This window comes from Babylonia areolata, chromosome 8 (assembly GCF_041734735.1).
Source record: "Babylonia areolata isolate BAREFJ2019XMU chromosome 8, ASM4173473v1, whole genome shotgun sequence".
NCBI lineage: Eukaryota > Metazoa > Mollusca > Gastropoda > Neogastropoda > Buccinidae > Babylonia > Babylonia areolata.
Genome location: NC_134883.1, coordinates 44189124 through 44214173, shown reverse-complemented (window position 1 = coordinate 44214173; position 25050 = coordinate 44189124). Strand labels below are relative to the sequence as shown.

At 42.2% G+C, this 25050-nt stretch overlaps 1 protein-coding gene across 1 annotated transcript in view; it reads right to left on the bottom strand.

Moving 5' to 3' along the window:
* Nucleotides 1-25050, bottom strand: part of LOC143284852 (uncharacterized) — a 124199-nt gene that overhangs the window by 34478 nt on the left and 64671 nt on the right. Inside the window, 9 exon segments of the mRNA XM_076591954.1 lie at nt 1350-1389; nt 4976-5023; nt 5995-6083; nt 10940-10995; nt 13257-13334; nt 19576-19863; nt 20360-20372; nt 21676-21850; nt 23522-23731. Coding sequence (XP_076448069.1) covers nt 1350-1389; nt 4976-5023; nt 5995-6083; nt 10940-10995; nt 13257-13334; nt 19576-19863; nt 20360-20372; nt 21676-21850; nt 23522-23731 — 997 coding nt within the window.

Genomic DNA, 25050 nt, shown 5'->3' with positions numbered 1-25050 from the left:
CACACACAGTTCATGACGGTTTCAGTACACAGTTGACACAGCTCCTGTGCGTGCGTATGCGTTAGCAAGTTTGCTGTGTGCATACTAACATTTTTGTGCACAGGAGGGGAGAAGTGTCGGGGCCATGCGGATAATTATGTATCCGTGCTTGTATTTTGTGTTATCACGTGCCTGCAATGAAACTTTCCTGGTTTCATGAAGACAATAAAATCCTGAAGTCTGTCCGTTGGTTTTGTGTATTATCGTTCAATCTCTTTCTTATTTTTTCTTTTTTTTCTTTTTTTCTTTTTTTTTTTTCTTTCTTTTTTTTTGTCGCCGTTGTTGTCGACTCGGACCTACCTCTAACAATTAACCACAGTCAGACGAACAGTCAGGTGAATACATTTTACGTTACGTTTTGCTGTGCTACGCTACGTTGTGCTGTGTTGTGTTGTGTTGTGTTGTATGGTGTGGTGTAGTGTGGTGTGTGGTGTGTTGTGTTGTGTTGTGTTGTGTTGTGTGGTGTAGTGTGGTGTGTGGTGCGTTGTGTTGTGTTGTGTTGTATGGTGTGGTGTAGTGTGGTGTGTGGTGTAGTGTGGTGTGTTGTGTTGTGTTGTGTTGTGTTGTGTTGTGTTGTATGGTGTGGTGTAGTGTGGTGTGTGGTGTAGTGTGGTGTGTGGTGCGTTGTGTTGTGTTGTATGGTGTGGTGTAGTGTGGTGTGTGGTGTAGTGTGGTGTGTGGTGTAGTGTGGTGCGTTGTGTTGTGTTGTGTTGTGTTGTATGGTGTGGTGTAGTGTGGTGTGTGGTGCGTTGTGTTGTGTTGTGTTGTGTTGTATGGTGTGGTGTAGTGTGGTGTGTGGTGTAGTGTGGTGTGTGGTGCGTTGTGTTGTGTTGTATGGTGTGGTGTAGTGTGGTGTAGTGTGGTGTGTGGTGTAGTGTGGTGCGTTGTGTTGTGTTGTGTTGTGTTGTATTGTGTTGTATGGTGTGGTGTTGTGTTGTATGGTGTGGTGTAGTGTGGTGTGTGGTGTAGTGTGGTGCGTTGTGTTGTGTTGTGTTGTATGATGTGGTGTAGTGTGGTGTTTGGTGTAGTGTGGTGTGTGGTGTAGTGTGGTGCGTTGTGCTGTGTTGTGTTGTGTTATATTGCGTTTAAACACTTCAATGACAGCAAGTGGGGAGAGGAGGGGTGGGGGGGAGCCATAATCATGAATCCCGTCAAAGGGGGTGAAAACCATTTATTGTGCCAGACACGAATGACTCGAGGTCTGTCCCCTGTGCCATGATAGACCTTTCCGGACGCTACTGGGAGTCAATTAATTAAATCGAAATCTATTATCAGCACACTGTGTTCAAGATATATCAAGTATCACTCACCGTATTCGTACTCATACTCTGAACCGCTGCCATCCCCGTCCTGTCAACACACAATAAACCCGTTACTTTCCGTAAAATCCATGACTGGCTTGTAGGTCCTGGTATTGTATTGTATTGTACTGGATAAAACATAATGATTACTTTCCGTAAAATCCATGACTGGCTTGTAGGTCCTGGTATTGTATTGTATTGTACTGGATAAAACATAATGATTACTTTCCGTAAAATCCATGACTGGCTTGTAGGTCCTGGTATTGTATTGTATTGTATTGTATTGTATTGTATTGTACTGGATAAAACATAGTGATTACTTTCCGTAAAATCCATGACTGGCTTGTAGGTCCTGGTATTGTATTGTATTGTATTGTATTGTATTGGATAAAACCTAATGATTACTTTCCGTAAAATCCATGACTGGCTTGTAAGTCCAGGCATTGTATTGTATTGTATTGTATTGGATAAAACATAGTGATTACTTTCAGTAAAATCCATGACTGGCTTGTAGGTCTTGGTATTGTATTGTATTGTATTGTATTGGATACAACATAATGATTACTTTCCGTAAAATCCATGACTGGCTTGTAGGTCCAGGTATTGTATTGTATTGTATTGGATTGGATTGGATTGCATTGGATTGGATAAAAATAGTTATTACTTTCCATAAAATCCATGACTGGCTTGTAGGTCCAGGTATTGTATTGTATTGTATTGTATTGTAATGTACTGTATTGTATTGTATTGTATTGGATAAAACATATTGATTACTTTCCGTAAAATCCATGACTGGCTTGTAGGTCCAGGTTTTGTATTGTATTGTATTGTACTATATTCTATTGTATTGTATTGTACTGGATAAAACAGTTATTACTTTCCGTAAAATCCATGACTGGGTTGTAGGTCCAGGTATAGTATTGTATTGTATTGTATTGTATTGTACTGGATAAAACATAGTGATTACTTTCCGTAAAATCCATGACTGGCTTGTAGGTCCTGGTATTGTATTGTATTGTACTGTATTGTATTGTACTGTATTGGATAAAACATAATGATTACTTTCCGTAAAATCCATGACTGGCTTGTAGGTCCAGGTATTGTATTGTATTGTATTGTAATGTATTGGATAAAACATAGTGATTACTTTCCGTAAAATCCATGACTGGCTTGTAGGTCCAGGTATTGTATTGTATTGTATTGTACTATATTGTATTGTATTGCATTGGATAAAACATAGTGATTACTTTCCGTAAAATCCATGACTGGCTTGTAGGTCCAGGTATTGTATTGTATTGTATTGTATTGGATAAAACATAATGATTACTTTCCGTAAAATCCATGACTGGCTTGTAGGTCCAGGTATTGTATTGTATTGTATTGTATTGTACTGTATTGTATTGTATTGTATTGTATTGTATTGTATCGCATTGTATTGTATTGGATTGGATAAAACCTAATGATTACTTTCCGTAAAGTCCATGACTGGGTTGTAGGTCCAGGTATTGTATTGTATTGTATTGTACTGGATAAAACATAGTGATTACTTTCCGTAAAATTCATGACTGGCTTATTGGTCAAGGTATGGTATTTGTATTGGACTGGATTGTAATGGATTGGATTGGATTAGACTACATTGGATTGCATTAGGTTTGGTTGGGTGGATTGGGTTGGGGGTTGGAACAGATTGGGTTGGATTGGATTCAGCTGGATTGGACTGGGTTGGGGTGAACAGGATCACTCAATGATACAACAGATTTCTCTGTTTCAGCGAAACTCGGGATGTTCACCCCAGGGAGAGTGCGTCCTTACAGTGCAGCGCTACCCCTTTTCTTTCTTTCTTTCTTTCTTTCTTTTTCTTTTCTTTCTGTTTGCAAGCGTATTTGTTTTCCTACCAAAGAGGGTTTTTCTTCAGGAGTGAGGGAGGGAGAGAAATGGGGATGGGACTTGGGGGCGGGGGCGGGGGGGGTGGGGGGGAATCACATGAAAGTGAACGGTTTAGAGCATCGAGTCAACCTGCGTTTCCTTTTAAACCAGGACTGCACAGACAGCAAGAACCACCAGCTGTTCAAAGCAAAACGAACACGAGGGGCACTGAAAATGGGAATCAGTGGCCAAAACAAGATGGATAAAGCTGAACCAGTCTCCTATTTTATGTAAACAGATCACAGACAACTTTGATAACTACATGTTGAATCAAAAAGGGGTCAGTAACTTAAGATGGATAAAAGCTGAACCATTGTCCCATTTTAAGTTAACTGACCACAGACAACTTTGATAACTACACAATGAATCACAATATCGTCAGTGGCTAAAGTGTCCTATTTCATGTAAACAGACCATAGAAAACTTTTGACAACAACACGATGAATCACAAAGCAGTCAGTGGCCAAACATGATGGATAAGAGCTGAACCATTGTCCCATTTTATGTAAACAGACCACAGACAACTTTGATAACTACACAATGAATCACAATATCGTCAGAGGCTAAAGATGGATAAGGTTTAACCAGTGTCCCATTTCATGTAAACAGACCACAGACAACTTTTGACAACAACACGATGTATCACAAAGGAGTCAGTGGCCCAAACAAGATGGATAAAGCTGAACCAGTGTCCTATTTTATGTAAACAGACCACAGACAACTTTGATAACTACACGTTGAATCACAATAAAGTCAGTGGCCAAAGACGGATAGGAGCTGAACCAGTGTCCCATTTTATGTAAACAGAGCACAGACAACTTTGAAAATTACAAGTTAAATCACAAAGGAGTGAATGAATGGAGTCTCCCGTCGGACCGACAGATGACTAGGCAGGCAGGCTTATCTGTCAGTGTGTGTCCTCATATGGGAGAAGAGGCCGATTCTAGATGCGCAGCACTTCCCACAGGTGTTGCAAGGGAAAACGTCTCCAGAAGTTGTGCCCTGCTTCCTTCGCTCACACTTTCTCCTTAGTGGCCAGCGTTCTCTTGTTTTCAAACGTCTTTATGCCACTAGAGCACAGCATCCTCCAGCGAGAGCGGTCAAGGGCATCAGTTTCCCAGAAAGCGATTTCTATGTCACAGGCTTTGAGGTCTGTCTTCAAGGTGTCCTTGAAATCACAAAGGAGTCAGTGGCTAAAGACGGATATAAACTGAACCAGTGTCCCATTTTATGTCAAAAGAGCACAGACAACTTTGACGACTGTTTCTTCTTCTTCTGCGTTCGTGGGCTTCAACTCCCACGTTCATTCGTATATACGCGAGTGGGCTTTTTACGTGTATGACCGTTTTTACCCCTGCAATGTAGGCAGCCATACTCCGCTTTCGGTGGTGTGCATGCTGGGTATGTTCTTGTTTCCATAACCCACCGAACGCTGACATGGATTACAGGATCTTTAACGTGCGTATTTGATCTTATGCTTGCGTATACACACGAAGGGGGTTCAGGCACTGGCAGGTCTGCACATATGTTGACCTGGGAGATTGTAAAAATCTCCACCCTTTACCCACCAGGCACCGTCACCGTGATTCAAACCCGGGACCCTCAGATCGAAAGTCCAACGCTTTAACCATTCGGCTATGGCGCCCGTCGACGACTGTTTCAACACACGACGAACAAATACAACCTACTAGCAGTGTTGAAACACTCACCTTTCCAATGCGCTTCTTTCTAATTACACGTCCTTTGTCGTCGTATTCCTGAAAAGTGAATAAATATTTCAATGAACAGATAAATACACACACATATACCGAAAGAAACTAACTGGGAACAATACGTCAACAAGACAAAAATACCGACACGCGCTGAGGTTAACTCTTTCCATACGAACGGCGAAAGAGACGACGTTAACAGCGTTTCACCCCAATTACCACCATCAAAATATTGCAAGCGGAAGGCTCTTATACTGCAGAAGTGAATGCTGACAAAGAATACCACAATTCTGACGACGGAAGCTAAAGGTTGGGTCATTCAGACACCCACTGGACATCCGAGGGGTCTGTGTAGAGAAGAGAGGACTGGCCGTACTGAGTGAGTTTAAAAAAATGTTTGTGAAATGCATGCGCTAATGAGTACACATATGCGCGCGCGCACACACACACGCACACACACACACACACACACACACACACACACACATTTTGAAAAATATTTTGTATTCCAAGTGTTCAAGTTGTGTTCATTGTCAATTACGGCTGTCGAACGTTTCTTTCTGTTGCATTGTGTAAACGTTCAACACAGGCCTGTAAACATTTTGCTAGCGCTCATGACATGTCTCTTTCTCTCTGTCTGTCTGTATGTCTCTCTCCCACTCACTCTCAAACTCTCTTTCACATATACTTATATGCACATATTCGCGCGCGCGCATGCACACACACACACACACACACACACACACACACACACACACACACACACAGAAGAAGTAGCAGTAGTCGTAGCCGTCGTCGAAGTAGCAGTAGTAGTGACACTGACTCCACTTACATGTCTCTCTCCCACTGACTCTCAAACTCTCTTTCACATATACTTATATGCACATATTCGCGCGCGCGCATGCACAGACAGACACACAGACACACACACACACACACACACACACACACAGAGAAGAAGTAGCAGTGGTCGTAGTCGTCGTCGAAGTAGCAGTAGTAGTGACACTGACTCCACTTACATATTCATACTCCCCGTCTGTCGTCTTCTGCCCCTTCAAGTGGGCCGCTCCTTTCTTCTTCCTCCTTCCTGTCAGGGGGTCTATCTCGTCTGGAAAAAAAACAAACCACCACCACCACCATTATCTTCCTCCTTCCTGTCATCGGGTTTATCTCATCTGCAAAAAAAAACAAGCCACCACCACCATTATCTTCCTGTCATCGGGTTTATCTCATCTGCAAAAAAACACGCCACCACCACCATTATCTTCCTGTCATCGGGTTTATCTCATCTGCAAAAAACAAGCCACCACCACCATTATCTTCCTGTCATCGGGTTTATCTCATCTGCAAAAAAACAAGCCACCACCACCATTATCTTCCTGTCATCGGGTTTATCTCATCTGCAAAAAACAAACCACCACCACCATTATCTTCCTGTCATCGGGTTTATCTCATCTGCAAAAAACAAACCACCACCACCATTATCTTCCTGTCATCGGGTTTATCTCATCTGCAAAAAACAAACCACCACCACCATTATCTTCCTGTCATCGGGTTTATCTCATCTGCAAAAAACAATCCACCACCACCATTATCTTCCTGTCATCGGGTTTATCTCATCTGCAAAAAAAAACACGCCACCACCACCATTATCTTCCTGTCATCGGGTTTATCTCATCTGCAAAAAAAAAAAAAAACCACCACCACCATTATCTTCCTGTCATCGGGTTTATCTCATCTGCAAAAAACAAACCACCACCACCACTGTTGTCACCAGGATCATCAACATTGTTATCGTCTTCAAGTGGAATGATGGCCTAGAGGTAACGCGTCCACCTAGGAAGCGAGAGAATCTGAGCGCAATGGTTCGAATCACGGCAGAGTCGGTAGTATTTTCTCCCCCTCCACTTGACCTTGAGTGGTGGTCTGGACGCTAGTCATTCGGATGAGATGATAAACCGACGTCCCGTGTGCAGCATGCACTTAGCACACGTAAAAGAACCCACGGCTACAAAAGGGTTGTCCCTGGCAAAATTCTGTAGAAAAATCCGCTTCGATAGGAAAACAAAAAACAACAACAACAAAAAGGGAAAAAAATACAAAAAAATGGGTGGCACTCTCAGTGTAGCGGCGCGCTCACGCTGGGGAGAGCAGCCCGAATTTCACACTGAGAAATCTGATGTGACAAAAAATAGTAATATAGTACAATACAATCATCCTCACCACAGGACTGTTAATCGCCACCCGAATGAGAATACAACATGCAGTCTGCAATGTCTCTGTCCTGACCACAGTAACAGGCAATGGTGATGACATTGACTGACAAGAACATTTTTATGTTTCCTAAGTTTCAGTTTCAGTTTCTCAAGGAGGCGTCACTGCGTTCGGACAGTTCCATACACGCTACACCACATCTCCTAGGCAGATGCCTGACCAGGAGCATTACCCGAAGCGCTTTGTCACGCCTTGAGTGCATGCTTATATATTTGTGTACCTATCAGAGTGGATTTCTTCTACAGAATTTTACCAGAGGACAACACTCTCGTTGCCATGGGTTCTTTTTCAGTGCGCCAAGTGCGTGTTGTACGCGGGACCTCGGTTTATCGTCTCATCCAAATGACTAGACGCTCAGTTTGATTAAACTTGGGAGAAAGGGCGAGAGCGGGATTCGAACCCACACCCTCACGGACTCTGTATTGGCAGATGAGCGTCCTAACCATTCTGCCACCTTCCTCTGTTTCCTAAACAAAAGCTTACTCTGACACGACCTTGGCATCATAAAGAATTGTGTTCGTTGACACTGTGAAATCAAACAACGCAATCGGTTTCAACGTTGTTGCTGTTGTTTGTTGTTATTTTTTCTTTGTTTTTTGTTTGTTTGCTATTCTTTTTTTTTTTCTCCTGTTATCAACGTTGCTGTTTACTACTATTATCGCTTATTCATCATTATGGTTATCATCTCATCATAATAATGACCACTGGAAATGCTATCCTTATCAATTCTTGATATGCGAATAAACACAGGCGTACAAACAAAAACAATGCATTGATCAAAATAATAAACCAGGACGCTGCGTGTGTTATCGTTTCTGAATAGTAAGAAATCTTCCAGATTTTTAACACATGAATATCATCCTATATGGAAATAAATCAAGTTATCAGTATAAAAATATAATGCATATAAAATATGAATGTTGTTCAAGTGTTGTTGATAATCCTTCCGTGATTAAAAAAAAAAAAAAATTACACAAGAATCACGTCTGACTTTGAATTTAGCAAATATTTCAGACTGTACACAATAATTCGCAATCACTTTCAGCAAAAATTAATACGAACCACCAATAAATACGGTTACCAGAGAATGGTCTCATTAGTATCCAGAACACACGGGTGGGTTAGTTTTACTGTTGTATATTCAGTGCTGTCGATGCAAATAAGGTGCGAATAAAAAAAAAAAATGCAGTTAAAAGAAAACGTAAATTAATTTGAATTTTGTCACAAACCTCCCTAGAATCACACACACACACATACACACGCACGCACGCACACGCGCACGCACACACACACACACACACACTCCTATTTTCCCACACTATTCAGTTTCAGTTTCAAGGTATCAGAGAGTGCGGACAGATACATATACGCTACCCCACATTTGCTGGGGGAGGGGGAAAAGAAGCAGATGGCGGACCTCTGCATAACCAAAGGCGCTCATCGGGCTTTGAAACGCCTTGAAGGTAACACTTATAGGGATCAGTATCAGTATCAGTAGCTCAAGGAGGCGTCCCTGTGTTCGGTCAAATCCATACACGCTACACCACATCTGCCAAGCAGATGCCTGACCAGCAGCGTAACCCAACGCGCGTAGTCCGGCCTTCAAAAAAATTATTTAGTATTTTTATGTATTTATCTTCTTCTTTTTTTTAATTGTTATTTTATTTTATTTATTTTATTTTATTTTATTATTATATTTATTTATTTAGGGATCACTTCCAACAACTAAAACCAAAACACCAAAAGGAGTGATGATTCTGAAATGGCATTTCCCCTCCATCTTCCTCAGTTAACTGTTTCTTGTGTGTTTATTTCTGCTCTGGCTGGGTCCGGTAAATAAACGTGTAGCGTTCATGAGAACGCATTTTGTATCATGTTTACAATGCATGTTTCCAGTTTTTTGCCTGTGGTCAGCAGGTACCATTGAAAGGACGAGGCCAAACTCTGCATATTTGAAAAAGTTATTTATGAGTGATCGTTTCAGTTTGAAAAACCAAACTGTCATTGTAAAAAAATTGTATATATTCTTCGACCGTTGTTTGTGAGTACTCGTTTCAGTTTGTATAATAAATTGCCATGGCCAAATTCCATGTTTTTTTGTTGTTGTTTTTTTTGTTGTTTTTTAAACGTTATTTGTGAGTCATTGTTTCAGTTTGAACAACAAATTGCCGTGGTCAGATTCTGAATACTTTAAACGCTATTTGTGCATTATCGTTTCAGTTTGCGTAACAAATTGTCGTGGTGAGATTCTGTACGTTTTAAACGTTATCTGTGCGTTATATTTTCAGTTTTAACAACTGCCTTATGTATTTCAGCCCATCGGACACCACACCATCAGTTTTACAGGTTTGTGATTCCAACACCATGACGTCATGTGCAAACACCAATCAGTGATCGTTATACTTTGAGAGCGAGAGAGAGAGAGAGAGAAACGAGGCGCACCACGTGATATTAGTGCAGCAAGCTCATTGGGTGGGCGTTTTGCACCACTCGTGGCAAGGCCGTGCAAAACTAAGCGGCACGCGGTGAGAATAAACACTGCACTCTTTGTGCACAACTCTGGTATACGTACTACACAATTTCCGGTTGGCCGTCGAGAAGTAGACGAGTACTGCCCCCTGGCCAAACAAACTTGCGTCGAAGGGTGGAAAGGAAAAATGGCCAAACGAAACGGAAAATTGTCTCTGTCCCTCTCTTTCTCTCTCTCGTAAACGGGTAAACGGTTGTGCAAGTGCAACAAATGTTGACGAACACGCAACTGAAGACCCGAAGAATTTCGACGACAGTTTCGCTAATCTGCCTGTGATCGTAGCAGAAAAATAAATCTACACGGATACGATCACTACAAGGCGGCGGAAAAAAAAAGATTGTGAATGAAAATCTGGCTTTAAACATAATTAAAACTAGCTGGTGGCTTTTGATGTTACAAGAACACAGATGTTAAACAAAGGTGATGACTTTCGATATATTCAGAACAAAATTTTTGAAAGAAATTTGTAGTAGATGTGCCTTTCTCCTGGAGTAAGTTCAAAACACGGCATGCTTTCGCCACTGGCGTTTACCGTCAGCCTCATTTAAAGGCTTGGGGAGTATCTTTCTGGATTCGATGGGGGAAGTGAGTTTGTGTGTGTGCGCGTGCGTGCGTGTGTTTGTGTGTGTGAAAGAGTGTTTGTGTGTGGGGCTGTTTCCAAAACAATTGTTTTGTACTTTATTCCCAAGATCAAAATGCTGCAGTCCGAGTCATCATAATTCACGACAGCTATGTGTTTATACCAATGTTGGGGGCAAACAGTGTTTGCGACATTGATTCAGAACGGCTTTGCCTGACAACGTTCATACCCGTGGACCTATATCAAAGGAAACAAAGAGTAAGGGGGGAGCGGGAGAGGGGGTGTGAGGGGGATTCGGGGGGGAGGAGGGGTCGGGGGGGGGGGGGGGGGTTACATGAATATCATAAGGAACCATCCGTCCATCGTAAGGACAATCCCAATTTCAACTAGAAAAAAAACAAAACATACTGTTCTGTATTCACCAACACTTACCATCAGTGTGTTGTTGAGGAAAAACGAGTTATTATTTTGTCACAACATGTACACACTAAAAGGTATCGATAATGAACAGAGGGCGCGCCCAACCGTTGAAAACAAACAAACAAACAAACAAGCAGGAGGAAACGTTACGATCACCCACCGTCATCGCTTTCATCATCCGCTTCATTGCCGCTCTTCTTCTTCTTCTTCTCCATCCTGGAAACAGATTTCAGCGATCCTGCCATCAACATGTGTTCCTCACGCATGCCTCTCCCAGCTCTTCAATGTCCACACGTCAACGTAAATATTAACAGAAAAAAATGTAGCCCCCCCAAAAAATTTGTACTGCTGTTGAGACTAAAAAGTCTTAACCCTTTCACCGCCAAGCTCGCATTTATGCACAGGCGTGGTAGAGGACCCATGTCACTGAAAGGTGACCATTCATTGGTCTGTTATCCATGAACCTACTGCTCTTAATGTTCGGTGGTAGGATAGGCCATAGTTCTATACATCGCAGGGGGAATCCCCAGCTGTTCTTAGTCACTGTCTTTTCTGTGTTTATACCACAAGGGAATTTTGTACTCTAAATTGACTGGCGGTGAAAGGGTTAATGGACGTTTTACTGACAAATACGAAGGCTACTATGCACTTTTCAAAATTATTTGCTTTTCTTTACTTGTCTATTATTGTTAACAACAGTGGACTGAAGTTACATTCGTATGAAAATGGAGATTGATACAGAGGCAGTATCAGTATCAGTAGCTCAAGGAGGCGTCACTGCGTTCGGTCAAATCCATAAACGCTACACCACACCTGCCAAGCAGATGCCTGACCAGCAGTGTAACCCAACGCGCTTAATCAGGCCTTGAGAAAAAACAACAACTAAACTAAAATAAAATAACATTTTTTTTTCTTTAAAAAGTAAATAAAATAAATAAATAAAAAATAATAAATACATAAAAATACTACTAATAATAATAATATTTATAAGGCGCAAAGTCTTGATGAAGTCAACTATAAGCGCGCGCGCACGCACACACAAACACACACACACACAAAATAAATAATGGATCTTCGCCTGTCACAACCATGGAAAACTGTGTCTTGTTAGACGCCGTGGTGCCGGTACTGAAGACACCTAACAGGAATAACTACTCAGCTGTGTAGCCGGTACCCAGGACACCAAAAGGAATACCTACTCAGCTGTGTAGCCAGTACTGAGGACACCAAAAGGAATACCTACTCAGCTGTGTAGCCGGTACTGAGGAAACCAAAAGGAATACCTACTCAACTGTGTAGCCGTTACCCAGGACACCAAAAGGAATACCTACTTAGCTGTGTAGCCGGTACCCAGGACACCAAAAGGAATACCTACTCAGCTGTGTAGCCGGTACCCAGGACACCAAAAGGAATACCTACTCAGCTGTGTAGCCGGTACTAAGGACACCAAAAGGAATACCTACTCAGCTGTGTAGCCGGTACCCAGGACACCAAAAGGAATACCTACTCAGCTGTGTAGCCGGTACCCAGGACACCAAAAGGAATACCTACTTAGCTGTGTAGCCGGTACTAAGGACACCAAAAGGAATACCTACTCAGCTATGTAGCCAGTACTGAAGACACCAAAAGGAATACCTACTCAGCTGTGTAGCCGTTACCCAGGACACCAAAAGGAATACCTACTCAGCTGTGTAGCCGGTACCCAGGACACCAAAAGGAATACCTACTCAGTTGTGTAGCCGGTACCCAGGACACCAAAAGGAATACCTACTCAGCTGTGTAGCCGGTACCCAGGAAACCAAAAGGAATACCTACTCAGCTGTGTAGTCGGAACTGAGGACACCAAAAGGAATACCTACTCAGCTGTGTAGCCGGTACTGAGGAAACCAAAAGGAATACCTACTCAACTGTGTAGCCGTTACCCAGGACACCAAAAGGAATACCTACTTAGCTGTGTAGCCGGTACTAAGGACACCAAAAGGAATACCTACTCAGCTGTGTAGCCGGTACCCAGGACACCAAAAGGAATACCTACTCAGCTGTGTAGCCGGTACCCAGGACACCAAAAGGAATACCTACTCAGCTGTGTAGCCGGTACTAAGGACACCAAAAGGAATACCTACTCAGCTATGTAGCCAGTACTGAAGACACCAAAAGGAATACCTACTTAGCTGTGTAGCCGGTACCCAGGACACCAAAAGGAATACCTACTCAGCTGTGTAGCCGGTACTAAGGACACCAAAAGGAATACCTACTCAGCTGTGTAGCCGGTACCCAGGACACCAAAAGGAATACCTACTCAGCTGTGTAGCCGGTACTGAGGACACCAAACAGGAATACCTACTCAGCTGTGTAGCCGGTACCCAGGACACCAAACAGGAATACCTACTCAGCTGTGTAGCCGGTACTGAAGACACCAAAAGGAATACCTACTCAGCTGTGTAGCCGGTACTGAAGACACCAAAAGGAATACCTACTCAGCTTTGAGTTTGGCTTGTTTCTCCTGCTCCTCTTTCTCCTCTCGTAACTTCTGTTCCTTCTTGTCCTTTTTCCTCCTGAATAAAACAAGAACATGATGGACATTATTGTTGTTTTCCCACAACTGATTGTTGTTACTGTTGTTGATCTTAATTTTTTTTTTTTTTTGGCCCACAACTGATTGTTACTGTTGTTATTGTTATTGATTTTAATTATTGTTGTTTGCCCAAAACTGAATGTTGTTACTGTTGTTGGTTTTAATTATTGTTGTTTGCCCACGACTGATTGTTGTTATTGTTGTTGATTTTAACTATTGTTGTTTGCTCATAACTGATCGTTGTTACTGTTGTTATAGTTGTTGATTTTAATTATTGTTGTCTGCCCACAACTGATTGTTGTTACTGTCGTTTTTGTTGTTGATTTTAACTATTGTTGTTTGCTCATAACTGATCGTTGTTACTGTTGTTATAGTTGTTGATTTTAATTATTGTTGTCTGCCCACAACTGATTGTTGTTACTGTTGTTGATTTTAATTATTGTTGTTTGCCCAAAACTGATTGTTGTTACTGTTGTTAATTTTAACTATTGTTGTTTGCCAACAACTGATTGTTGTTACTGTTATTGTTGTTGGTTTTAATTATTGTTGTTTGCCCACAACTGATTGTTGTTAATGTTGTTATTGTTGTTGGTTTTAATTATTGTTGTTTGCCCACAACTGATTGTTGTTACTGTTGTTATTGTTGTTGGTTTTAATTGCTGTTGTTTCCCCACAAATGATCGTTGTTACTGTTGTTAATGTTGCTGATTTTAGTTATCGTTGTTTGCCCACAACTGATTGTTGTTACTGTTGATACTGTTGCTGATTTCATTCGTTTTCTAACCGAGTTTCGCAATTTTCATGGTGGGCTCACATATGCTAGTCAAAATACAACCTCTGCCTCCCGGGTCACAGTCTCTGCATACTGCTGCACAAAACAGTTAAGCGTTCCACCACTGTTTTCTGGAATTATGAATCTGGTTTCCATTCTTGGTCATGTTGGTTGGTTGTTGTTTTTTTCTGATTTGTCCATATTCTGAATAAGCTGCTCGTTAATAAGTATCAGTCATTATCATATTTATCAACAGAACAAGTGAACTGCACAAAAACCGTGACAGTTTCGTACGATGTTTTTCTTTCTGTTGTTTGGTTTGAGTGTCATACAGTTCTATAGTATTTCTGTGACATGCGTACAATTTTGAATATGATATGATATGATACTTGCCCTGAATAGTGAATATCAAAATTAATGAATAAGTAAACAAATAAATTGTAATATAATCAATGTAGATAACGCAAATTCACATCAAATGGGCCTCACACACACACACACAAACGTACGTACACACACACACACACACACACGCACCGCACACACACACACACACACACACACACACACACCACAAAGAGCCTCACTATAGCTAAACACAAAGCAAGGTACAGATCTAGCAACAAAGTGCGCACGTTTCACTTAACCGTGCTGGAACAGCAGTCTTGTGCTTCCGCGTCCGCGAAGTTAGCGAGGAAACCTGAGCACACAGGATCGAATCCAGTATCCCCCCACCCCCCAAAATCCCCCCCTCCCGCCCCCCACCCTCCTCTTCTAGACCTTGAGTGGTGGTCTGGACGCTAGCCATGTGGACGAGACAGTAAACGGTCCTCAATTGTGTGTAGCAAGGCAGTTAGCGCATGTAAAAGAATGCACGGCAACAAAAGAGCTGTCCCTTCTGCAGGGGAAAAAAAAACCCCAGTTTGACAGGGAAACAGTACACTTGCAGGCAGGACAAAATAATGGCGCTGCATCCTAGGGAGAACAGCAAGAACTTCACACAAGAGAAATTTGCTGTGGCAAAAGTGATACAAATAAAACACAAAACAATTTCAGGTTTGAGTTTATCAATACAGGCGGCACTGCGTTCGGACGAATCCATATGTGCAACACCACAACTGGTAGGCAGATCACTGACCATCAGCACATCCAAACGCGCTTAGTAAAGCTTTGAATGCAGGCATCTGTATTTGTATTTCTTGTTTTTATCACAACAGATTACTCTGTGTGAAATTCGGGTTGCTCTCCTCATGTAGAGCGCGTCGCTACACTACAGCGCCACCCTTTTTTTTTTTTTTTTTTTTGCATTTTTTCTTGCGTGCAGTTTTATTTGAATTTCCTATCGAAGTGGATTTTTCTATAGAATTTTGCCAGGAACAACCCTTTTGTTGCCGTGGGTTCTTTTACGTGCGCTAAGTGCAGACTGCACACGGGACCTCGGATTATCGTCTCATCCGAATGACTAGCGTCCAGACTACCACTTAAGATCTAGTGGAGGGGGAGAAAATATCGGCGGCTGAGCCGTGATTCGAACCAGCGCGCTCAGATTCTCTCGCTTCCTAGGCGGACGCGTTCCCTCTAGGCCATCCCTTACTCTGTACTTATCAGAGTGGATTCTTTTTTTTTTGTATTCTACAGAATTTGCCAGACGACACTCTCGTTGCCATGGGTTCTTTTTCAGTGCGCCAATTGCGTGTTGCACGCTGGACCTCGGTTTATCGTCTCATCATCCGAATGACTAAACGTTCAGTTTAGATCTTCCAGTCAAATGCGGGAGAAAGGGTGAGAGCGGGATTCGAACCCAGACCATCACGGACTCTTTGTATTGGCCGATGAGCGTCTTAACCCTTCTGACACCTTCCTCAATACAATACAATACAACACAATACAATACAATACAATACACCAGTCAGAAACGTGTGCCACTGTATCCTGATACCAGCCAGGGCCAAAATATCCGACAAAGAAACGACGAGCGATGGTCTTGTAGACCTACTCACACAACGGACAACACAACAGTAGGTAAAAGCAAATCTAGTTTCGGCAGCTTTAAAAAAAATTTAAAAAAAAAAAAAAAAAAAGTCATTTTCACACTCGCACAGAATTTCTTTGCTGCATGGTAAAATTTGTAGTCCACTTCTGCAGATTAAAACCTAGATCTCCGCCGGGCGCGCGCGCGCGCACACACACACGCACACACACACACACACACACACACACACACTGCATGATACTACTGAAAATTGTAGAACACACACACACACACACACACACACATTCACACTGCATTAAACCACTGCAAATTGAACAACAACAAGAACACACACACACACACACACACACACACTCACACTGCATTAAACTACTGCAAATTGAACAACAACAACAACACACACACACACACACACACACACACACACACACACACACACTACATGACACTTCTGCAAACTAAAAAAATACAACAGCACCGAGATTACACACACACACACGCGCGCGCGCGCGCGCACGCACGCACGCACGCACACACACACACGCACGCACACACGCACACACACACACACACACACACACACACACACACACACAGAAGTTCAGGTTAACATTCATGTTCAGAGTCAGTTGTCAGGAATTAGATGTGCGCTGGTTGTTCTCCACTTCACAGGCATTGCACGGAGTCACACTGGCTAGCGAGGTTACACACAGACAGACAAGTCTGCAAAACACACAAGGAACCTCTCGATTCTAGCCGCTAGCATGGCCACTTCTGGTTATGCCACAATATGCGTGTCATTAGTACGATTTACAGAACAGAACAGCGAGTATTCTTCTTTGTTTTATCTTCTTCCGTTTTTTGGGGGTTTGTTTGTTTGTTTTTAAATAGTCTGTGACATTCATAGGCCTACTAAGATATAATATGGCTGGATCTGCATGAAAATTAAGTGAGCTTTTTAATCAATAATCAACACAAAAGGTTCATTTTTACGAGCGGTATGTGAAAAAAAATCAAATTGTACAACAACAAAAGAGAAGAAAGTAGAGCTCTGGAATTATCAGAAAAGCCAAACACTATTTTCAAGGTACAAGACAACTGGGGTGTAAATCTTTTTTTTTTAGTTGTTTCCCCCCCTTCGTTATCTAAAGCTTTTTGCTCCGTTTCTAATTCTCTTTATTTCCTTAGCAGTTGCTGACAGTTTGACATAACAATACTGAAAAAAAAGACCCTTTCTCAAATCAACTGGAAAATAAAAATGATTCAACCAATGGTACAAATCATCCTACAGCTCACGTTTTTGTTGTTGTTGTTGTTGTCGGAGAAGGGAATCTACGACATTTCGCGGACAAGCTTGTAGCGTGCAGAGCGCATGTTGTAGCATAACCCAGTAGCTAGGAAATCGCGGTAGCCTGGCCCGAAGCTTTAGCTTAGGAAGGGAAGAGTCTCCTACTTGTCAGCAGCAGAGACAGTGGGCTGAGGGGGAAGAGAGGGTTTGGATATAGTGGGGGGTTCGGGCAGGAATGCTGCCTGGGGCACTTTGGTCACCGGCACTTTCCTGCGGCCTCTGAAAAGGTCATGTGATGAAGAACAGCCAATCATTCAGCTGTGTAATTACACAGAGAGAACAGAGAAGAAGAAGAAGAAAAAGAAAGAAGGAACTGAAGAAGAAGAAAAATATGACGAAACTGGCCACACCTGTCAATTAGAATTCAGTTCCAAACCGTGTATTAAAAGATTAGGTATGCAAACAAAAACTCTGATAATGGGTGATCGTGAGTGAATTAATAAACACATGCACAAAGTAAGATTCTTAGGGGAAAATGGTACAAGGAGCAGTGGTCCTAAACACATGAATAAAACTGAAAAGTCAAAAATATGATAAAAGAAATAAGTTCACAATGAATGAATGAATGAATACAAGAAATCAAATGAATGAATGAATAGATAAATAAATAAATGAATAAATAAATAAATGCAATGAGAAAATAATAAATAGACAAACAAATAAACAACTGTCACATAAATAAGTGCCAAAAACAAGAGCAAGAGCTCACAGGAGCCCAGTCTGTAACGACTTAAAACCACAGTGGTTGGAAACAACATTAATTTTCTCCTTGATGTTGATGATAATGATGATGATGATGATGATGACGACGACATCAACGATGATGATGATGAATATGATCAAGATCACAATAACAATAATAATGATAATAATGATAATAGTATAAGGAAGGAGTATTAGAAGACATGACACAGTTATATCAGTGCATCGAAAAAATCAACAGCAGACGTTGTTGAACGACTGAACCAAATTCCAGAACGTACTTTCTCGCCATCTTGACTCATATTTAAACAAATTTTGAAGTCAAAATCTTTGTTCTTTATATATATATATATATATATATATATATATATATATATATATATATATATATATATTGTACTTGCATCTAGAGGTAACTAGAGGTAGATTGACATACAGATAGTGTTGTTGTTTATTCAAAGTATTGTTCTTGCATCTGGGTGGCGAGTTTTAGTTACATTTTCGAACTAAGAACCCCAAATATTCAGGGGTTTTTTTTCCCTCTCCTCTGCTACCTCTTGTAGTTTAGCCCTGCAAGACACTACTAAAGATAATCAATTCAAATAAGGAGGAATACAAGTCAGGTGATTTCGATCGTCGAAGGTTACACTGATTCATGTCAGCATCGACGTGACAACTTTGGTCGTGGTATAACATGGATGTAAAAGTATTATGAAAAAAAAACCGAAAAAACCAGAAAGGTATCTTTTCTTACGGTCTGCGTGTAGGTACACGAGCCATTGTCAGATTTCTTTAACTCACTCAGTACGGCCAGTCCTCTCTTCTCCTCTACACAGACCCCTCGGATGTCCAGTGGGTGTCTGAATGACCCAACCTTTAGCCTCCGTCGTCAGAATTGTGGTATTCTTTGTCAACATTCACCTCTTCAGTATAAAAGCCTTCCGCTTGCAATATTTTGATGATGGTAATTGGGGTGAAACGCTGTTAACGTCGTCTCTTTCGCCGTTCGTATGGAGAGAATTTATATAGTTTGAATACAAGCTACTATAAGATATTTTGAATACAAGCCAGTATACGATAATCAAAAAAAAAAAAAAATTTGATGGATGCGAGCCAAAACTAGCGAGAAAATAAATCCCGAAATGAAGACATTTTCGTTCAATGATATTTCAAGCGAGGGTGTGGAGAGGGAAAAAAAATACACAACGGAATGATTCACAGCGAGTTAGACATTACAATCAGATCCGGTTACAGAGACAGGACCAAGCATCAGTCCACAGCAGGGAACCAAGACGATCAGAGGAAACCCAGTGGAGCGGTGGTGAGCTGATGAGGTGTTACGCAGGGCATCAGCGATACACTGGCCACAACGGGTCACACACACACAGACAGCAAAGAACACCCACGCGGCATTGGCAGCGAACATCTCGTCATATTTGTCGCCGTATTTCTCCCGGCGCCGCTTCTCGCGCTCCTCCCGCCGCTTGGCGCGCTCCGCCAGGTAGCGCTCCCGCTCTTCCGGTGTCATGGCGTCCAGGTCCACGGCGTCCGAGTCCGTAGTGGCGTCACTGAACTCCGCCACGTCGTCATACCACTTCCGCTCCTTGCCGTCCTTGCCCTTGCCCCCTTTGCCGGCTTTGGGCTTCTTCACGCGGATCTTACCTCCCTTGCCGTCCGACACTACCGTGTAGTGACTGTGCGCATGCCCAGCGAGTGAGGGTGACGACAACAAACAGCGGATTGGTTGCTGTCAGTTTCTTAAGGTAAAAAGGTTGGGGTTTTGTTTACCATGTCTGACTCTTACTTATAATGCTTATTTCGTTTTAGACAGGAAAGATTAATCTAAATCAAATTATGGTGCTTAGAGCCTCGTTTTAGACAGGTAAAAAAATATCCTTTTTTATCGTGCGTTATATATTGTGTACATTGGATCAATAATTTTACAGGAGGAAAAATAATCAATAAATGCTGTTAAACAGAAATCGAAACAGATATGGTAAAAACATTTTCAACAGCATACGAAAGACAGCCAACTCTCAGTTCTTTGAAAACTTTGCTGGTATGGAAGGTCCCTCCAACATGCACAATTTCCGAACTATTTCATGGTCATTTACTATGTAATCTGTCTTTCGAAAAACAAACATAACAAAAACACAAATACAACTAAATGATAGTGGGGCGAGAACTCACCTTTCAGTGTCACCTGTTAGAAAAGAAATAATAGGATTATATATCGTAACAGATTATGACAGTGGATATGAATATATATATATATATATAGATAGATAGATAGATAGATAGATAGATAGATAACTAAGTGTGTGCGTAGAAGTAAATCAAAGAGCAATAAATATCGTATAGTAATCATACTTTATGCTCATGAATATTTGTCAAAATCACCAAACAATTTCGCACTCCATCATGATGTATACATTTCAAAACCACCAAATAGTTTCGCACTCAACGGTTATGGGAACATGTCAAAATCACCGAATTTCTGTACTCTATCCTCATGGACATTGTTGAAACCAACAAACTGTTTTGGATTCTGTCATCATGGATGCATGTCAAAATCACCATTTAGTTTTGTACTCTATGCCAATGGATGCATGTCAAAATCACCATATAGTTCCGCACTCTATGCCAATGGATGCATGTCAAAATCACCATTTAGTTCCGTACTCCATGCCAATGGATGCATGTCAAAATCATCAGATAGTTCCGTACTCTATGCCAATGGATGCATGTCAAAATCACCATTTAGTTCCGCACTCCATGCCAATGGATGCATGTCAAAATCACCATTTAGTTCCGTACTCCATGCCAATGGATGCATGTCAAAATCACCACTTAGTTTCGTACTCTATGCCAATGGATGCATGTCAAAATCACCATTTAGTTCCGTACTCCATGCCAATGGATGCATGTCAAAATCACCATATAGTTCCGTACTCCATGCCAATGGATGCATGTCAAAATCACCATATAGTTCAGTACTCAATGCCAATGGATGCATTTCAAAATCACCATATAGTTCCGTACTCCATACCAATGGATGCATGTCAAAATCACCATATAGTTCCGTACTCCATACCAATGGATGCATGTCAAAATCACCCAAGGTTTCGCAATCTATGCTCATGGATAATGTCAAAACCACTAAATACTTCCTCACTCTGTCCTCACAGATATAATTCATGTCAAAACCAACAAATAGCTTCGCACTATGCTCATGGATACATGTCAAAACCAACAAATAGCTTCGCACTCTATCCTGGTGTATAATGTCAAAATCACCAGATAGCTTCGTACTTTACGCTCATGGATATATGGATGATGATGATGATTATGATGATGATGATGATGATGATGGTGTGTGTGTGTGTGTGTGTGTGTGTGTGTGTGTGTGTGTGTGTTTAATGTTTATTGCAAAGCGCTTTGAGCTCCCTTTAAAGGTAGGAAAACGCTCAACAAGTATCCATGATGATGATGATGATTATCACTACTATCATCATGATGTCAAAGCCACCACTTACTCTCGTACTCTTCCTTCTTGCCATGGCCGATAACTTTGCCATCCTTGTCCCTCAGTCGTCTCTTCCTCATGGTCCGACGTGTACCGCCCTCGCTAGTCTCGCTGAAGTAGCTGTAGTCACTGTCCGACCCGTGCCGCTTCTTCTTCTGTGCACACAGGGGGTGGGGGTGGACAGAGGGGGTGGGGGTGGACAAACACAGGATAGAGAATCATCACCATCAGTGTGACGGGCGCAATAGCCAAGCGGTTAAAGCGTTGGACTGAGGGTCCCGGGTTCGAATCTCGGTAACGGCGCCTGGTGGGTAAAGGGTGGAGATTTTTTCCCGATCTCCCAGGTCAACTTTATGTGGCAGAGCTACATGTACCTGAACCCCCTTTCGTGTATGTACGCAAACAGATCAATTACGCACGTTAAAGATCCATGTCTCTGTTCGGTGGGTTTCGAAAACAAGAACATACCCAGCATGCACACCCTCGAAAACGGAGTATGGCTGCAAACATGGCGGGGTAAAAACTCGTAAAAACCCACTCGTGTACATAGGACGAGTGAACATGGGAGTTGCAGCCCACGAACAAAGAAGAAGTATCATGTTACTAATTGTCACCACAGGTTTCTCAATATGAAATTCGTGAGTGCGAACGTGGGGGTAGGGGTAGGTGGGAGGAGATGAACAGACAGAAATTAAACAAAAAATGGTGAATGAACAAAGGAGAGAGAGAGAGAGAGGGAGATGGGGGGGGGGGGGCTAGTACTGAAACATGTCCATTACACACTTGAACAAGTAATTTGCTGTTGCTATCACCAGTTTAACGAGAGACTTTCATGCATAATATTCACGCCAATTCTGTACTTTCTGGTGAAACCAAGGCTCCCGCAAAGGGTAAATTACCCAGTATATGCACACCCCCCCTAAAGAGGGAGTAGGCACGTACAAGGTTGCCACTCTCCCTCATTTTATTTTTTTAAAACAGGTCTGAAAGCACATCTTTATTTGAAAATGCCTACGCATGTATGTGTGTGTGTGTGTCTCTCTCTCTCTGTGTTTTCTTCAGTTTTCTTCAGTTTAACGTCTATTCACTATAAGTGTTTGTGTGTGTGTGTGTGTGTGTGTGTGTGTGTGTGTGTGTGTGTTTCTCTCTCTCTCTCTCTCTGCGTGTGTGTGTGTGTGTGTGTCTGTGTGATTAAGTCATATAATAAGTGTAGTTTTTCAATTTGTTTTATGCTTTTGTGCGTTAAATCTTTTTTTTCTTCTTCTTCTTCTTCTTCTTCTTCGTCCTTATGTAAATTATTGCGTATGTATGCTGCATCTGTTTAACATTTATTGAAAAGCGCTTTGAGCTTCCCTTTAAGGTGAGGAATCACAACAGATTTCTCTGTGTGAAATTCGGGCTGCTCTCCCCAGGGAGAGCGCGTCGCTACACTACAGCGCCACCCCTTTTTCTTTCTTTTTTTTTTCCTGCATGCGGTTTTATTTGTTTTTCCTATCCAAGTGGATTTTTCTACAGAATTTTGCCAGGAACAACCCTTTTGTTGCCGTGGGTTCTTTTACGTGTGCTAAGTGCATGCTGCACACGGGACCTCGGTTTATCGTCTCATCCGAATGACTAGCGTCCAGACCACCGCTCAAGGTCCAGTGGAGGGGGAGAAATTATCGGCGGCTGAGACATGATTCGAACCAGCGCGCTCAGATTCTCTCGCTTCCTGGGTGGACGCGTTACCTCTAGGACATCACTCTACTTGTTATAATTATTAGCAGTAGTAGCACTAGTAGTAGCAGTCGCAGTAGCAGCAGTAGTGTCCAGAACTACCCCCACACCTTTCTCTTGGCCAGTCCACCCCCATCCAGGTTGCTGTCGTCGCTGTGGTAGGACTCGCTGTCGCTGTACGTGCCGTCGCCACGCTTCCGGCGCCGGCGCACGTGGCGCGTGCCGCCCTCGCTGACCACGCTGTAGTAGCTGTGCGCGCTGTCCGCTCCGTGCGCTCGCTGTCGTCGTCGTCTTCGTCGCCGCGCCGCGCCGTCCTCGTCCTGTGCGACGGGGGGAATCATCGTCATCGATGAAGGAGCAAGATGATGTTGATGTTGATGGTGGTTGTTGTGGTGTGTGTGTATGTGTGTGTGTGTGTGTGTGTGTGTGTGTGTGTGTGTGTAGGGTGTATGTTGTATGTATGAGCTTATTTCACAGATTGACATGAGTTTACAGTTGGGCCAATAGCAAAGTGGTTTCTCCATTACAATGGGATAATTAATCATTTACAGCTTAGTCTTTTGTGAAGAACTATGACCCTCAAACTAGGAGGCAAATTTGCCCTGACTCTTAGTGCAGCAGCCTTGAGGGGTGAGTTGGCCTTTGGGAACCATCCCAACGCCAACTGTCTTCGAACCCTCTTGGCCGAGAGAGTGGGGATGTAACTTGGGGCAAGACACTCTCCACTGTTATCCCTTTCGAGCCCAGATAGTCGGGACAGCAGTTGCCTCCTCTGCTGTTCTGATGGTCATAGTCGAAATGACCGACTGTCATACATGTTACAGAATACTTCAGGAATCATCGTCATCGATGGATATTGTTGTGTGTGTGTGTGTGTGTGTGTGTGTGTGTGTTGTGTGTGTGTGGTGTATGTTTGGTGGGTTACTATGTATACATCATACAACAATACTTCAGGAATCATCGTAGTGGATGTGGAGCAAGATAATGTTGATGTTGTTGTGGTGTGTGTGTGGTGTGTGTCTTCGGTGGGGTACTGTGTATACATGGTCCAAGAATACTTCAGGAATCATCGTAGCCGATGAAGAGCAAGATAATGTTGATGGTTGTTATGGTGTGTGGGGGTGGGGGTGGGGGGGTGTATGTGTTTGGCGGGTTACTATGTATACAAGGTACAAGAATACTTCACTATCAGTGTTGCCATGATTGTTTGTAAAAAGGCGACACATTATAAAGCATTAACTCCACAGAACAACACAAAGTTTTGACCATGCTTCCACATTACAAGAACCCTGATGAATATATGCTCAACTCAGTCTTAGCTCATGTAATCATCCATATTATGCTATGCCCAGTGGTCTAAACTGTGCAGATACCAAATTGAAATAAGTGAATAAAATTAATTTTAAAAAAGAGATGAAAACAGATTACACTGAAGATAATAAAATGCAGATTACAATACACACATTGTCTTCAACGAAGAGAAATATAATACTGATGGTGGTTGTTGTTGTGGGGTTTACCAATAAGTATCACATGAAATATGATTATATCAGGTTAAAACAAAAACAATGTTGTTATCATCAGTAATCTGGACCAGAGTAGGTTCCAACAAGTGCACATTAATCAACGACCTTGTGGC